General features: G+C 38.1%; 1 protein-coding gene across 1 annotated transcript in view; it reads right to left on the bottom strand.

Annotated features, from left to right (window-relative positions):
* Positions 1 to 15,012, bottom strand: part of HCN1 (hyperpolarization activated cyclic nucleotide gated potassium channel 1) — a 337,659-nt gene that overhangs the window by 53,378 nt on the left and 269,269 nt on the right. The window contains exon 5 of the mRNA XM_084801390.1: positions 8,363 to 8,509. Within this exon, the coding sequence (XP_084657516.1) occupies positions 8,363 to 8,509 (147 nt within the window). The remainder of the gene's footprint in view (positions 1 to 8,362; positions 8,510 to 15,012) is intronic.

The following is a 15,012-nucleotide window of genomic DNA, read 5'->3' as shown; positions in this document are numbered from 1 at the left end:
AGGCAAACCTTAAAAGCTAAGTAGACCATGAGAATCCTTAACTTCCCTCATTATTAAAGAATAAAATCCCTTATAGCTCATATGCATATTTGGGGTGCTACTTTTAAAAAATACAAATTTGTTTTTGTGTACTATTCTCATTTAATAGTCCTAATTCAAAAGCATGTAAAGGAAATAATTTACATTTGGTTCTATAGATGACCTTGATACAAAATGTTTCTATTTAGTGAAGAAAGATACTCGTTACCAAGAATCATGGCCTCAATCCAGAATTCGGGACCCACAAAATTGGTGGAAAGTGTTAGCTCCTGAATTCACATACAGACTATAGCTTGTGCACAACTACACACACACACACACACACACACACACACACACACACACACACACACACACGAAACAGAGAGAGGGAGACAGAGAAACAGAGAGACAGAGAGAAGAGAGAGACAGAGAGAGAAGAGAGAGAGAGAGAAGAGAGAGAGAGAAAGAGAGAGAGAGAGAGAGAGAGAGAGAGAGAGAGAGAGAGAGAGAGAGAGAACCACACACAGGCACATACTAATTAATGCAATGTCTTTTAAATGTATTTATCTCAAAGTATAGTTTTCCTTCTACCTTAAGCATGTTGATAAATATTGATGTCTAAGTGACTTGTTAACAATAATCAGGGCTACTTTTAAACTTGATCTTCCATTATCATCATTTTAGTGTGGTTTCTGTTTCTTAGTTCTATCCTTTCTAAGATCATGCAAAATAATTTCACCACTATTTTAGTTATAGTGAAAGGCATGGCTTTCCTCAACAAGAAAAAAATTCTATTGCAATAATGAAAAAAAACTTTATATTTATTTGATTAGTGCTTACAAACTTATTATATCTTAAATGATTGCTGAATGAAAAATTATGTACTTGGCAAGTTGTTTCTTTATTCCTTGAACCAAGGAAAAACTGAATTAGAAAGCTGACTTAGTTTAGGCATCTCTTTGTCGACCATGTTTCCTTTCTCTGCTCCTAGTCTTCTTCCTCTTTATCCAGCCACATCATCTGCTTCTCCACTCAGAGCAAACCTTTTCCTTTGAGGCCCTTCCTGTATACGCTTGGCTCGGTGAATACACACTTATTTTTATCAGCTATTTTTGTCTATGTTGCCTTGCTATAGCAATTAACTATGGGTGATTTCCTCCATCTTCTGGCTTTCTCTTAATGGTTTTCTTGCTTTTAACTTCTCATTCTTTTCATAGTTCTATTTTACTTTACTTTATATTTGTCTCTTCCAATATAGAAACACTTTATTTGAGACTGAAAACTGCATGCCTTTATTTGCCTTTCCATTCATATCTGGGTCAATATCTTACACAAATTAAAAAAAATCAATGCAAGTGGGTTTTTTCCATCATTTGATTGGACCTACAGATGCATGGTGAAAACAAACACAAAAATCAAATGATGACATCAAAAAACTTTTAGCCAAGAGGGAAAAGACGTAAATCCTGTGTTGATGTCATTGGGAATTATAACCTCTATAAGATCACACACACATTCTTTGTCCAGTCTTTTGTGGGTTGTGACTGTTATATAAGTACATGATAACTTTGGGAGTCATGGCTTTATATATAAAATGCATCTGCCTATTTTGTTAATTTTAACAAAATGGAATTTAGGAGGCATTTTTAAATACACAAGTATAGACTTTTAAATGAGATTCAAACTTACACTAAACACACACACATATGCACAAATTTTGCTTTCTTGTGTAACCAATCTATTCTACAAATTAAAAGGCACAGGACAGGATAATACTCTGAGCCTATCTCATGTTCTGTGAGAATGAAGTATGCTGACGTTTTAAAGTCTCCTGGGACACATGATCTGCACCTATTTTCAGTCCCCTGCTCCTCACACTCCATTGTTTAAAAATAGATTAGCTCTGAACTTTGGAGACTTAGAAGGGCATTAACCCTTTCTTGACCATTAGGTTTACCATTCTTCTCCAATGGATTCAGTATAATGCTCATCATGCTGAAAATAGACCTTCCCCTTCACACACATCCCAGCAAGCCCTCGTGCACAGGGGGCAGAGCTCACTCAGTTTTCTAATTAGATTTTATTTTTAAATATACTGCTGGCGTTTACTAAAGCACATATCAGTCTTATGATCTTAATATTTCAATGTCAGGTTTTGATGCTTGAGGCACTGCCTCCAGAGAGCTGCCTGCTGAAATGAAGAGGAAATTATTAGCAGATTGTTTGAATAACTGCCAAAAGAAATGGGACATACAGTAAGGCCTACTTCGGCATCTTAAGCATAAAACTTTGAATCACCTTTACATGTAGTTATTCTTGTTTTATTTTTCAAATATGTCTCTCATTGAATTATAAGTTATTAAGACCACAATAACAGGATAGTCTGCACTGAATAATGTGACTATTTAAGACTTTTTTTTAAAAATGTGTTTACCGTGTAATGGGCAATTTCTTGATCTTTTATATATTTCAACTTCTTAGTTTTAACAACAGTTTATGGAGTAGTAAATGTTATCAACTTTTGCATTTAAAAATGAGAAAGAGAATGCCAGGTGAAGTAAGAAATAGTTCAAAGTCACATGTCTAGTTAGTGCTGGCTTGTGGGGGGACACTGTAATATCAGTCAGGATGCTTCGGAAGCACGTGTTCCTGCTTTATTTCTCATGGAGAGGACAGTACACACACAGCTACAAATGCCACCAAAGGGTTAAAAATTTCTTAAGCAGTGAGTCCCAACCAGTGGGTTCTGACACATTGGGGGGTTGAACAGCCCTTTCACAGGGGTCACATATCAGATATACAGAGTATGAGATTCTTACTTGATGATTCCTAACAGTAGCTAAATTGCAGTTATGAAATAGCGATGATATAACTTTGTACTTTGAGGGTTACGACAAAATGAAGAATTATATTAAAGGGATGCCGCATTAGGAAAGTTGAGAGCCATTGGTCTAAAGCAAAGAAATTTGGCATATGTTCAGACATCTAGGAGGGTACGAGGTACATAGGGTCACAGATGTCCAAGTCAGAAAATATGTAATTTTGACTAGACACAGCCACAAAGCACTTATTTTATAGACAGGGGAGATGATAAATACATCAAAGCAAAGAATTTCTGATTGATGATATGAATTTTCAGGGAACAATCTTAAAAATTTTTTTCTTAGAAAATTGCACTTGTTCCTTTACTTCTAACCATAGTGCTTTCAGCTCACAGTGAAATAAAGGGAGCTTTTAAGACAAAATTGTAATCACTGCATTCCAAGAACACTAACAACTTTGGTAGAGCTCAGTGTTCACGTGCTGAGGCTCAGCCACTGCTGGACTGAGAAGACCCTCTTCCCCTGGGAATCGCCCATGTCCTGGGTGTGCCCCTGCCTGCATTTGCATGGGGACAATCAGCAGCAATCGCTTGATAAACTGTTGAGTATATTCTGTGCAGACTGTCATGGTAACCGTATTGGTACATTTGGGCAGCTGTGGTCAGAGGCATCTGACTGCCTGAATTGAAAACAGTATAAACTTATTTATTCTTGAGAAGTTTACGATTAAAGTACTAGCAGTGTGTGTTTGGTTAGGGTACTCTTGCCTACAAACAGCCTTCTTTTAAGCTTGATATGGCAGAATGAACAAGACATTTCTGAGACCTCTTTAATAAGAACAGCAATCTCATCGCCAAACATTATGGCAGAACTGCCACCCAAATTTCAGTTGCCACCATCTGAATTTGGAGGAGGGGTGACATAATGTCTTCCATACGTTGCAAGGATGTTACTGAGTTATAGTGAGCAGAAAGGATATCCGTATACCTTCCATAATGTGTTCCACTGAAGTCACTATTCCTTTACTCTGTTAATCAACCAACCCCCACAGCACATAGAAAACTAGACTATAAAAGGGTTATGTATAAAGTGGGACCACATGGCATACAGGGCACACTCTGCAAGCACAATTACAAGTGCACAGTTGTGTAAACAGAGAGGAGAAGTCTGCTTGCCGTAGGCAAATGTACAATGATACTAAGCTGTAAGAGTAAAGCTCATCAAACTGAACACAGTTGTTCTCGCTCCTCCATGTGCCCCTGTTCTACAGACAGAGTGCTCATCAACATTAATAATCAGCGGCTCTTCGAGATGAGTTGCTAGGTATGCAATCCATAGTTATTTGCACTTACTTATTTATATAATAAGTAATTAATATAAGTTATATGTGTGGTTGATGGTGGTGCAGAAGTCAATAAAGACAAAGCCCTCCTTTTTTCTAAAGCTCATTGGGTGACAGAACAGAGGACACACAAGGAAACTTCAAGAGAAAGCAAGACAAAGCAACGTGTGTCCAGAACACGTGATGGAGAATAGCTACAGAGGAGCTAACCCAGATGACTTGTCCAGGGAAGGGTTTTTTGATTAATTAAATTGGTATCAAGACTTGAACCATATGCATGAGCCAATTGTTTGTTAAAGGTTTTCAGCAGGTTGTCTCTAACACATAGGAAAGGTAAATCACATAACTCTTGCTTTGATGGAACATTTCTTCAAACCATGTTTGGATTTTATTTTTAGACTCAATTTTTTATTTTAATAATGACTTTTGTTGTTGTTGTTGTTGTTGTTGTAATTTGATGTCTGTTGCTATGATAAAATATTGTGACCCAAAGCAACTTGGGGGTTAAAAGGGTTTAATTGGTTTCTACTTTCAAATCACAGTCAATATTTCAGGATGTCAGGCAGGAACTTGAAGAAGAAACCATGAAGAAGTGCTACTTGTTGGCTAATTTTCAGGCTCCTGAGGAGGATTTGCATGGGGAATTAACTGCCCACGGTGGGCTGGGACAACTTATATCCTTTAACAATTAAGATGAGTACCACCAGCCATGCCCAAAGGCTCATCTCATCTATACAATTCCTTAATGGAAGCTCCCCTCTCAGAGGACTCTAATCTGTGTCAAGTTGACACATCAGGCTAACAAGAACAGTTATTATTCTTCCACGTTGCTTCTACTGACACTTCCAATAGTCTTTATAACATCCAATATAGATTTTTGTGTTATACTCATGTCAAAGAATTTTTTTTCATTTTATAGGGTTGGCAAATTTTTCAATTTTTAAGAGTTTTTAAATGTAATTAAATAGCTATAATTCTGAATAATATTTTCATTTATGATTATGATAAAGATCATCCATTCAGTAAACATTTTATGGATTATTGGTGCACACTGATCATTAGAGACACTAATGTGATCATGACACAAGTTATATATTTAAAAGGCTTGCAATCATGAAAAGGACAATAAATTAACAAATGATAATCAATGTAGGGAGACAAAATGGTCACGATAAAATGTATGAAAGATGGAATTCCTGGTAAGATTGACAAATGGAAGTAAAACTAAGATGACTAAAAAAGATTGAGGAAAGAACAGCATGAAGAAAGGAAGAGGTAATCAGAACTTTTAAAAGGAAATCATCAATGATTTTATTAATGGTGAAGAACTAGCATAAAGATACAAAGATGGAGACTGACCACGAGTGGTCTCCTTTGACATGTGTAGGAAGTTGTACTTCCTTCTGGGACTAGGATTTCATGTTCAAGGTCTAAGAAAAATGTGACTCCATCAGCCTTGGGTTCTACTAAAGTCAACACGGCAGCCAGATATGAGTTACATTTGGGCTGACAAAGGAAAGCCAAGGAGAAAACTGTTATTGCACTTAAAAGTGGAGGAAAAAGAACCAGAGAATATGTTATTTGAATGGATTAGACAAATAGGTAATAACTTCATGGTGAACAGATTGTAAGAAGTAATAATATTATAGGTCCGTGTTGATACAGAAAAAAGTGAATACTGCATTCCTCTTCACTGGAGAGCAGTATAAATCATGTTCAAGAAAATTCTAGTGATTTTACAGCACATTGGCTCCTTTTTTCTTCTGTTTTTATCACAGTGGGTTATGATACATAGGGCAAGTTTTTAAAACTCCATTTTATCCTTGTTCTGTTAGCTCTCTGCACTGTTTCATGATGTATTAGGCTGTGGTCCTAACTTTTTCTGGCCATTACGTGGTACAGTCTGAACTATATCTCAATTTTTTTCTTTTTAACTTCACCTTTGTTTCTGTCATTGTGCCTTAGATTACTTTGTCTTTCTCCTATGTCCTGGTCTAATCTATCTCTAAACTTCTTCAGACCTCTGAAAAACCTCAGCCCAAATCACTTGTCTTGAGATTTGGATATGAAAAATCAAAAGATCTGTATTCCAGCATGCAAAGACAAGTAACGGTTTAAGAATCAAAATAAAAGAAATGCTTTTTTAAAAAAGTAGAAATACAAGACACATTTGAGTTCTTTTCTACAAAGATGTATATCTTCAAACTCTATTGAAATAAGTCATAACAATATAACAGCCCATATTTGTTTTATTTTCAGAACCCTTTTGCACATTTTATAGATTTCACTCTGCAAATAAATTTTAGTGGGTGTAACAACTGCAGCTTAGAGATGGCTATAAAGAAAAAAACGTTGAGATGAAAATATTTGTGTTGTTTAATTTATGTTAAATGTAGGAAGACTTTTAAGAGAGAAAACTAAAACATAGATCAAGGGGTCCTTGTGGTTAAGGAGATAATAAGGCAGAGATGAGAAGAAGAATTAAAAGAGCTAAAGGAAAGTAAGCAGAAAAGTAGCACACAATGAGCACAGCCCAAGTGCTCCTGAGTTCAGGGAAAGAGAAAGAATAGATTCAACCTTGTAGCAAATAAGGAAGGAAGAGATGTTGATTGAAGCAGACCATCAAAAGAAGAGAGGCATTTCTGGAAAATACAGTATGTAGGGTAAGAAATTATCGTCATTATCGCTGTGGTTGCCTGACCATATGCTGTCTCCCTGGGCTACAGAGCAGCTTGTAAGGTGATAGGTAGATGGAATCCAAGCGCAAGAAGATTTAATTCATAATGTAACAACCAAATTTTTTTCTGAGCAGAGAAATGACAGTTCATATACACAAAAGATTAGTCTATCTTGCTTTACGGGCTACTAGAGAGAAACTAGACCCAAGGCTAGAGAAAACTAACAGGAAGTAAAGATTTTGAGAGGCAGTAATGGAGAAGAGAGAAGGAAAGCAAGTGAGATGTATTATGGATGTGAATCTGAGAAATGGTGTGCGGAAGACGGGTTGTAAAAAAAAAAATCTAAAGTGGAACTCAAATTTTACATTCAAAGTGACCTGAAAGAATAACTAAAAATGTACAGAAATGCTTTAAAAGTTGAATGTTTTACTGAGGAAGGATAACGACTTCATTACATAACTTACATGCTGCAGGGGAATATCATATAACTTTTAAGAATGTATGAAGGATATATGAAAAAGAATTTGATTAAAAATGCATAGGCTAGAACTGTGTCATGAAGCAAGTTGAAGAAAACTAGTCCAGCGGTAGGGAATGAAGCCCCCCAAACTCGGCCGGTGCCTCAGTAATAAGGGGGTGAGCAGGGGAAGAGGGATTTGTGTGTTGTTAGCGATGTAGCAGAGCATTTCTAACAGCACAGAGAGGGAAGATCCCCTCCCAGTGGGGCCTTTGATAACTTTCAAGGGCTACATTTTGTGGTCCATACTTGGTGATCACACCACACTGTAACCATTACATAGAAAGCTTGTAAGACAAATTTTCAAGGCAAATTTGTAATACAGCATAGCACTGTTTGATGTAGGAATTGTAACCATTACACAGAAAGTTTGTAAGAGATTTGGTAATAAGAGAAGTCAAGAGCGTAGCAGTGTTTGATGTAGGAATCAACAGTGTCCATCCACTTTGGATTTAGGAGTGAAGTGGCTGGTAGCAGGGGGAAGGGCTTGGGGGAAGGGATGAAATGAGGTTGCTTAGCAACGAGTGCCTCCTGGTGTTGCAAAGTATCTTAATGAGGTGCCATGGGTTGGTTTACCAGAATCAGGTGAGCATCTTCTCTTCCAGTGGCCAAACATGAGCAGAGATAATGGATGAGAGGGGAGGCTGAACTATCAAAACCCAAAAACTAAATAAGTGAGCAGGGTTGGTCAGCATAAAAGAATAAGGCTATTGAGAGCATAAAAACAGTCAAGCTGCGGAGTATATTCTGAGAGCCAAGAATACATAAAACCGAATAGGATTCATAAATAAATATTTTTTTTTTCTGAAAGTCTCTTAGAGGAGGAACAAATATGGTGAATAGAGGCAGCACCTGATGCATTCGCCAACAGTTCTGGTTATCTTTGTGAGCAGGGACGCGGCAGAGACGAAAGGACTGTCCAGAAGAATAAAACCCATGAAAACAAGGATGTGTCAAGGAGGCGAAGGGCAGTAAATCTTACCTCTCTCAGTGGGTCATTAAGTTCGTTGAGAATATTTTCCTCATCAAAGATCTTGCCTTGGTACCGGTGCTCGTAGTAATCGTGTATCTTCTGGCGCATGTCAGCTGGTAGCTTGTGGAATGACATGTATTGTTCCACTTGTTTATACTGTAGAGGAGACAAATAGGTGCACAGTTAGGCCGTGTTACAAATCATCCTGTTGTGTTGCCGCACTGTATTCAGTAACGCTGGAATAGTCTGTAGGAGAGAGGAAAGCCTTGCCAAGGTGGGAATTAGTGCACTAAGGTCTAATGCGCTTACAGGCGCCATACTGTCTACAGAATCCTATGTAGTTGTCCATATCCTGAAAGGAATTGGATGTGTGCAAAGGCATGGCAGGAGTCAGGGATGCAGCTCTGAAACAGAAGTGATGGGGCCAGAATAAAAAAGTGGTGGGGGTGGGCGGTATACTTTACTAGTTGAGTTCTGGAGGAACCTCTGACTAAGACCTGATTCCGCTTAACATTTGAATCTAGAGGCAAAGGACTTGGCAGCTCTCTGAAGATGATAGCTTCTTAAGCGACTCTGATGGGTAGAGAGCTCTGAGCACTTAGGAGAAGGCTCCAACTCACGTGGGCATGGGAGAGAATGCCAGCGAGAGACTGGTTGTTTAGGCAGACTTCAACTGAGGCATTCAATTGTGCTTAGTCAACTAATTCTTAGATTAGAATGTTTATAAGACCAGGGGAGGGAGTGGCTTTTAGGAAAGGCTGGTCTTTGGGTGTAATCCTAGAGAGGCTTCTCTGATGAGTCTTCTATATTTATGGAAGTAAATGCAAAATTCATCTCAGAAAACGACCCAGCTCATCAAATAGGAGCATACGAGCACAGGTATCGGTCTGAGAGACTGTTAGAAGAGAAATCCGGGTGTCTAACCCATGTCTGAGAAACAGTGTCTTTGTGAGTCGTACTTACATTAAACTTTGGGAAGCATTCTTTAGGTGTTCCTAATGCAGCTATTCAAAAATATTATTGTACATATATGTGTTAAGACTATACTTGTATGTATGTATGTATATATGTATGTATGTATGTATGTATGTGTGTGTGTGTATTGAGAGAGGGTCATTGAAGTTCTGGCTTCAACTAGCCTTATGTCAAGCCCAACAGATATCTACCTGTTTCTGTCTCCCAAGTGCTGGGATTAAAGTCATATGCCACCCTACATAGTTGAAAAGAAACGAAATAATTTTATTGTAGTGATGATAGAGTCAATATACAATAAAATTTCAGGTCTTTGTCATTGGGCAATGTTACTGAAATGATTCCTCCATTAAGCCAGTGGTTCACAGCCTGTGGGTTGTGACCCCTTTGAGGGTCATATATCAGATATCTTACATGTCAGATATTTACATTAGAATTTATAACAGTAGCGAAATTAAAGTTATAAAGTAGCAACAAAATAATTTAATGTTTGGAATTCACCACAACAAGAAGACCTATATGAAAGGGTTGCAGCATTAGTAAGGTTGAGAACACCGAATTAAATACAATATAAATGATGCATTTCCTACCTTTTTTCCCTAATAATAGAGACCTGACTAAAAGGCCAATGTCTCTTTATTCCATGCATATAATTACTATACCTGTGAATGGTTACTGATGGCAAATGTCACTGAGACATTTTAAGCATCAAGTCACTGCATTTTCCCAACATTTCTCTACATATAACAGGGAATCCTTTCACATTTTATCCAGAGACTCATTTTTATAAATGATTATCCTGAACTGAGATACCACTTTATCACAAAAATGTCTTCATTCAATACCTAGAAACTATTCATTCCTTATACTTTAAAGGCCTACTCGAAGTGTTTTAAGCCTGGGAACATAAACTCCTGCACCCATCCTTCTGATGCAACAAGACATAATGTTTTATGTGCCAACTCTTCACCTCCATTGTGTATAACTAATTTCCAGTAAGTAGTTGAAAATGCATTAAACATCAGTGACAAATTCAAACATCTATGTGCTCTGCTCGCCTCTTTCCAAGGACACAGATTCCCTGTGCTTCATGCCACCCCATGCTGTTGGTGCACAGCGGTTTCAGTGATGTACAGACTCTTAGGATGATAATGTAGGTAGGCAGCTAGATTTGAATCTGCCTTTATTTCTGGCAAAGTCCTTCGGCAATAAGAGGGAGGTGGGACATCTGACACAATGGTTAGAGTCTGGAATTCTGTGGGACTATCTTGGTTTTAGCTTCTTTACTAGAGATGCAGACCTGGCCCCAAGTGAGAGCTTTGGCATTTATACCAGACAATCAACATTATCCAGTTATCAAAAAACTGGGACCATGAAGAACTTATGCTGTGGAGAGGCTCTTGGGTTTTGGGGACTTGTTTACATTATCTTTCTCCCATTTTCTTGTGTCCTTTGGTTTTAAACAAAGCTTTTGTGTAGTGTAGTCTGCAGCCCAGTGAATCCTGCAAGTATACAGCATTAGGGAAAAAATCATCACAGGGTTGGGTTTCAAGACTAAAGAAGAGATGAAACTACTCTTCTGCCAGCGCTAATCACACATCAGTGTGTGTGTGTGTGTGTGTGTGCGCGTGCGCACGCGTGTGTGTGATGAATATGCAAATGTGCATTCCAGGGTGTCCAGGATCCACATGTATTGCTCTCCACCAGACAGCCTTTAGGCAGGGTCTCCTTCTGAGTGAAAGCTTGTCGTTTTAGGCAGTCTTGCAGGTCAGGATGCCCTGTTGGTGTGCACCTGTGTTTCTTCCCTGAGGCTGGGATGGAGCCTATGCCTGGATTGTTACAGCAGGGCTAAGGGTTCAAACTCAGATATCCATGCTTGGTAGTATAAGCTTTTACCAAACGATCTGCCTGTGCAGTACTGAGTCAATTGCTAAAACATTATCAAACACCACTATCAATTAAAAACATTAGGAATATGCATCCGCAGCCTCTACCCATATCTCCTGAATGAGAGGTCTACATGCAGGACACAGCAATTCGAAGCTTAACAAACACTAAATTTTCAAGTCCCTTCTCCGTGCCACGTACCAGGTTATCTTAGGACACAAGGAAGCATATCTGAACGAGAGCAGCAGGGAAATAAGCTCTGGGTTTCGGAAAGCTAAGTTTAAGTGGCTGTGGAACGTGGCCATGCTTATATGTAGGTCAGGCACTCAGAGAAGGAAATACACACGTCAACGATGACTAAGAGACCAGGGGATGGCGTGTCAACTGAGGAGAAAGCTGGCACAAAGCTGAAGTGGCATTTTAAAAACAGTTGAGATAGGGAAGTGGTTCAAGTTAAGGATATGGATAATCACCATCCAACTTTCAAAGGGGAATAAAAAAAGAAAAGTAGCAGAACCCAGAGTCTAAACGGAGAGTGGCCAACAGGACAGTGTAGAGAGGAGGTGCAGGTCAGTGGACATGGGCTTAGAAATTAGTCAGCCATCTCTGTTAGAGGATAACATTTGTGTGTAGTAGGAGCTGACTTTGTTTCTCTCACACATAAAAGGATTTGCCAAAATAACATGGAATTATCATTGTCGTGGCTGATGGCCAGCAAAAACAAAAAACAAAAAACAGGACAACTCTTTGATGAAAACATGTAAGTGGTGTTTGGAGAATGAGATAAACTAAATATTAGTTAGGCTCACAAGTTCAAAAATTAAAGACCATCAATGTGTGTTAGTTGTTGCAATGTAGGATTTTTGAAAATCAGCATATTTAATAGCCATCAAGATGAATATTTATGTAAAGTATAGATGCAATTTTTTCTTAAACACAGAGGAACAAAAATAAAACCCATTAGAATTAAAGGGGCTGCTTTATTTACTGCTTAAATTTTATCATATTTCAATTTTTATGAAATTAGAATATGTAAAGGTACTATATGTGTATTATTATATATAAAAGATATCAAGATCGTTTATTATAAATGTTAAGAGCCCACCCTCAAACCCAGCAGCTTTCACCCACATTTAGAGTTATTTGCTTCTATTTCTTATATGGATTAAGCTCAGGTATTATTTAGTCATTTATTGCTATAAAATGGTATTTATCCATCTTCCTTATCTCAAATCTTTCTTTGCATCCAATAATTATTACAATAGTGTTTAATTCTTCCCTTGGTATTTTCTGCAAAATTATATAGCACATTTACCTTTATTTATTGCTTAAAGAACTGACAGTATAGACCAAAAGTTTTAGATCTTCTTCATTTCCACTTCCTAATTTGCTGCTTCTAAAAGGCAACAATAATTGGTGCATGCCTTTAATCCCAGCACTCGGGAGGCAGAGGCTGGCGGATCGCTGTGAGTTCGAGGCCAGCCTGGTCTACAAAGTGAGTCCAGGACAGCCAAGGCTAACACAGAGAGACCCTGTCTCAAAAAACCAAAATAATAATAATAATAATAATAATAATAATAATAATAATAATAATAATAATAATAATAATAATGTTGTACTTAGAGCTGAAATTCTAGACTCAAAATGCTTCCTTTGCTTTAAGCAAAGTAAGATTGGCCACAAGGCTAAGGAGAACTCTTGATGGCATTTGTATTTATTTTTGTTTGTTTGTTTGTTTTTGGATTTTCCAATCATGTTATAATTTGCAGGTCTGGCTTTAACTTTGGTTTCCATATTCTGATAGCCACTATAGTTTCTTTAGAAAATTTCCTGTCAGTTCAGCTCACAACAGCTATGTTGGCTTCACTGAAACAAACCCTCCAAGAAACACATAAGAAAGGGCGTGTGGGATTCAAGTTTCATGAATTCTTTTCTCTATAAAAATTATAATATACACTAGCTAATATATATATTAGCTATAAAGCAATGGGTTTTTATGAGGAAGCTTGCACGCCTGCACGTGGTTTACGTAGACCGTGCTCTCCTCACCTCTCTCTCCTTACCCCTCCCCCACTCTTCCACTCCCCTTCCACTTTCACGTTCTTTTTCTTTAAACTAGGTTCCAGATGACAGAAAATATGAACCTTTTTTTAAAAAGGGGCTCATTATTTCTGTCAATATGATATGTTCAGTTCAAACCGTTTTTCTACAAATGATATAATTTCAATCTTCTTTATGAACGAGAAAAACTCCACTGTGAATATATCACATTTTCTTTATCTATTCGTGTGTTGAAAACCGTCTGGGCTATTTCTTAACCTGACTATTGGGAATAGTGTAAAGATATACATGGAAATGCAAATTTTTTTATTTTAAGATTCTTTTGGGGTTATCTGCTGAGGAGTATATGTCCGAACGTGAGCAAACTCAATTTGTGTGTGGAGTGGTGCATACATGTGCGTGCACATATACATAGTCACATGCATGCAAACACTCGGAGTCAGCAGATACAGATGGATGACTTTCTAAACAACCTTCCATCTTTGAGACAAAGTCTTTCACTCCCTGATTTGGCTAGAGTGGTTGGCCAGCAAGCCCCACGGGTCCTCCAGTCCTGACAAATATTTCACCACTCTGGGCCATCACCCTGCTCTATATTTAACTTTTTGGTTTGGGGATTCTGCATGCTACTTCGTATCTCTGTCTTGATTGATGATACAATTACAAAACTCTCAGCTGAACAACTGGAATTGGATGCTGAACCTCTGAATTTGAGTTTCACCATCTATGCTAGACTAGATTTATCATATATGTAACATATTGTTTCTATGTGATTCTTATTCTTATTCTTATTCTTATTTTTTTCCCTTCCTGTATTCCTTACTGGTTCCTTATATTTCTTTGCATTTCTCATACATTCTAAACCATTTTCTAAAATCCCTAGAGTTATTTTTACCCTAAAATTTTTCTTCCTTTACATTAGCCACTTACATTAGTACAGTAATGCAGAAAATTTAAAAATCATACTGAGATGTGATTCTTTCCTGAAATTTGGATGTTTAAGAAAATGTAGATGCTACACTTGGATTTAGCCTCAGGGAGTCGTTACCGACCTTGTCTTTTACGTGCAGCATTGAGTGTGAGGGAAGTGAGGAACAAGCTGTGATGATTTGAAAGTGGAAGTGAAAACGTGAATGTTAAGTGTAAGCCTCTTTCTGCATGTTCAAATTGTAAAAAAGAACTAGGGTGTTAACTGAAGGAATTAAGGGGCATGGCAAGTACAACAAACAAACAAAAACAAAGAAATTTTTGGATTGGTGAGAGGGGAGGACATCCTATTGAGACTTTAGGTGTGAGAAGTCTGGGAGAATGAGGAAATAGAAGGATCCAGAGGGTCCTGGAAAACTACAGGTGAGTCTGGGCCCTGGGGTCCTCCTCAAACTATGGCACCAGCCAAGGAAAATATAGGCAGTAAACTTTGAACCCCTACCCAGACTAGCCAATGGACAGGACATTCTCCACCGTTAAGTGGAGAGGGAGATCTGACTTTCACACAAACTCTGGTGCCCCATATTTGACCATGTCCACTGGATGGGGAGGCCTGGTGGCACTCAGAGGAAGGATAATAGGTCACCAGGAAGTGACTGATGCCCTATGAGCATATACAGGGGGAGGAGGTCCCCCTCAGTCACAGTCATAGGGGAGGGGAGTAGAGGGGGAAGCGGGAGGGAAGGAGGAATGGGAGGATACAAGGGATTGGCTAACAACTGAGATGTAATATGAATAAATTAATAATAAAA

Source organism: Acomys minous, assembly GCF_964271855.1.
Source record: "Acomys minous genome assembly, chromosome: 11".
Lineage (NCBI taxonomy): Eukaryota > Metazoa > Chordata > Mammalia > Rodentia > Muridae > Acomys > Acomys minous.
This window is presented reverse-complemented; position numbering and strand designations above follow the sequence as displayed.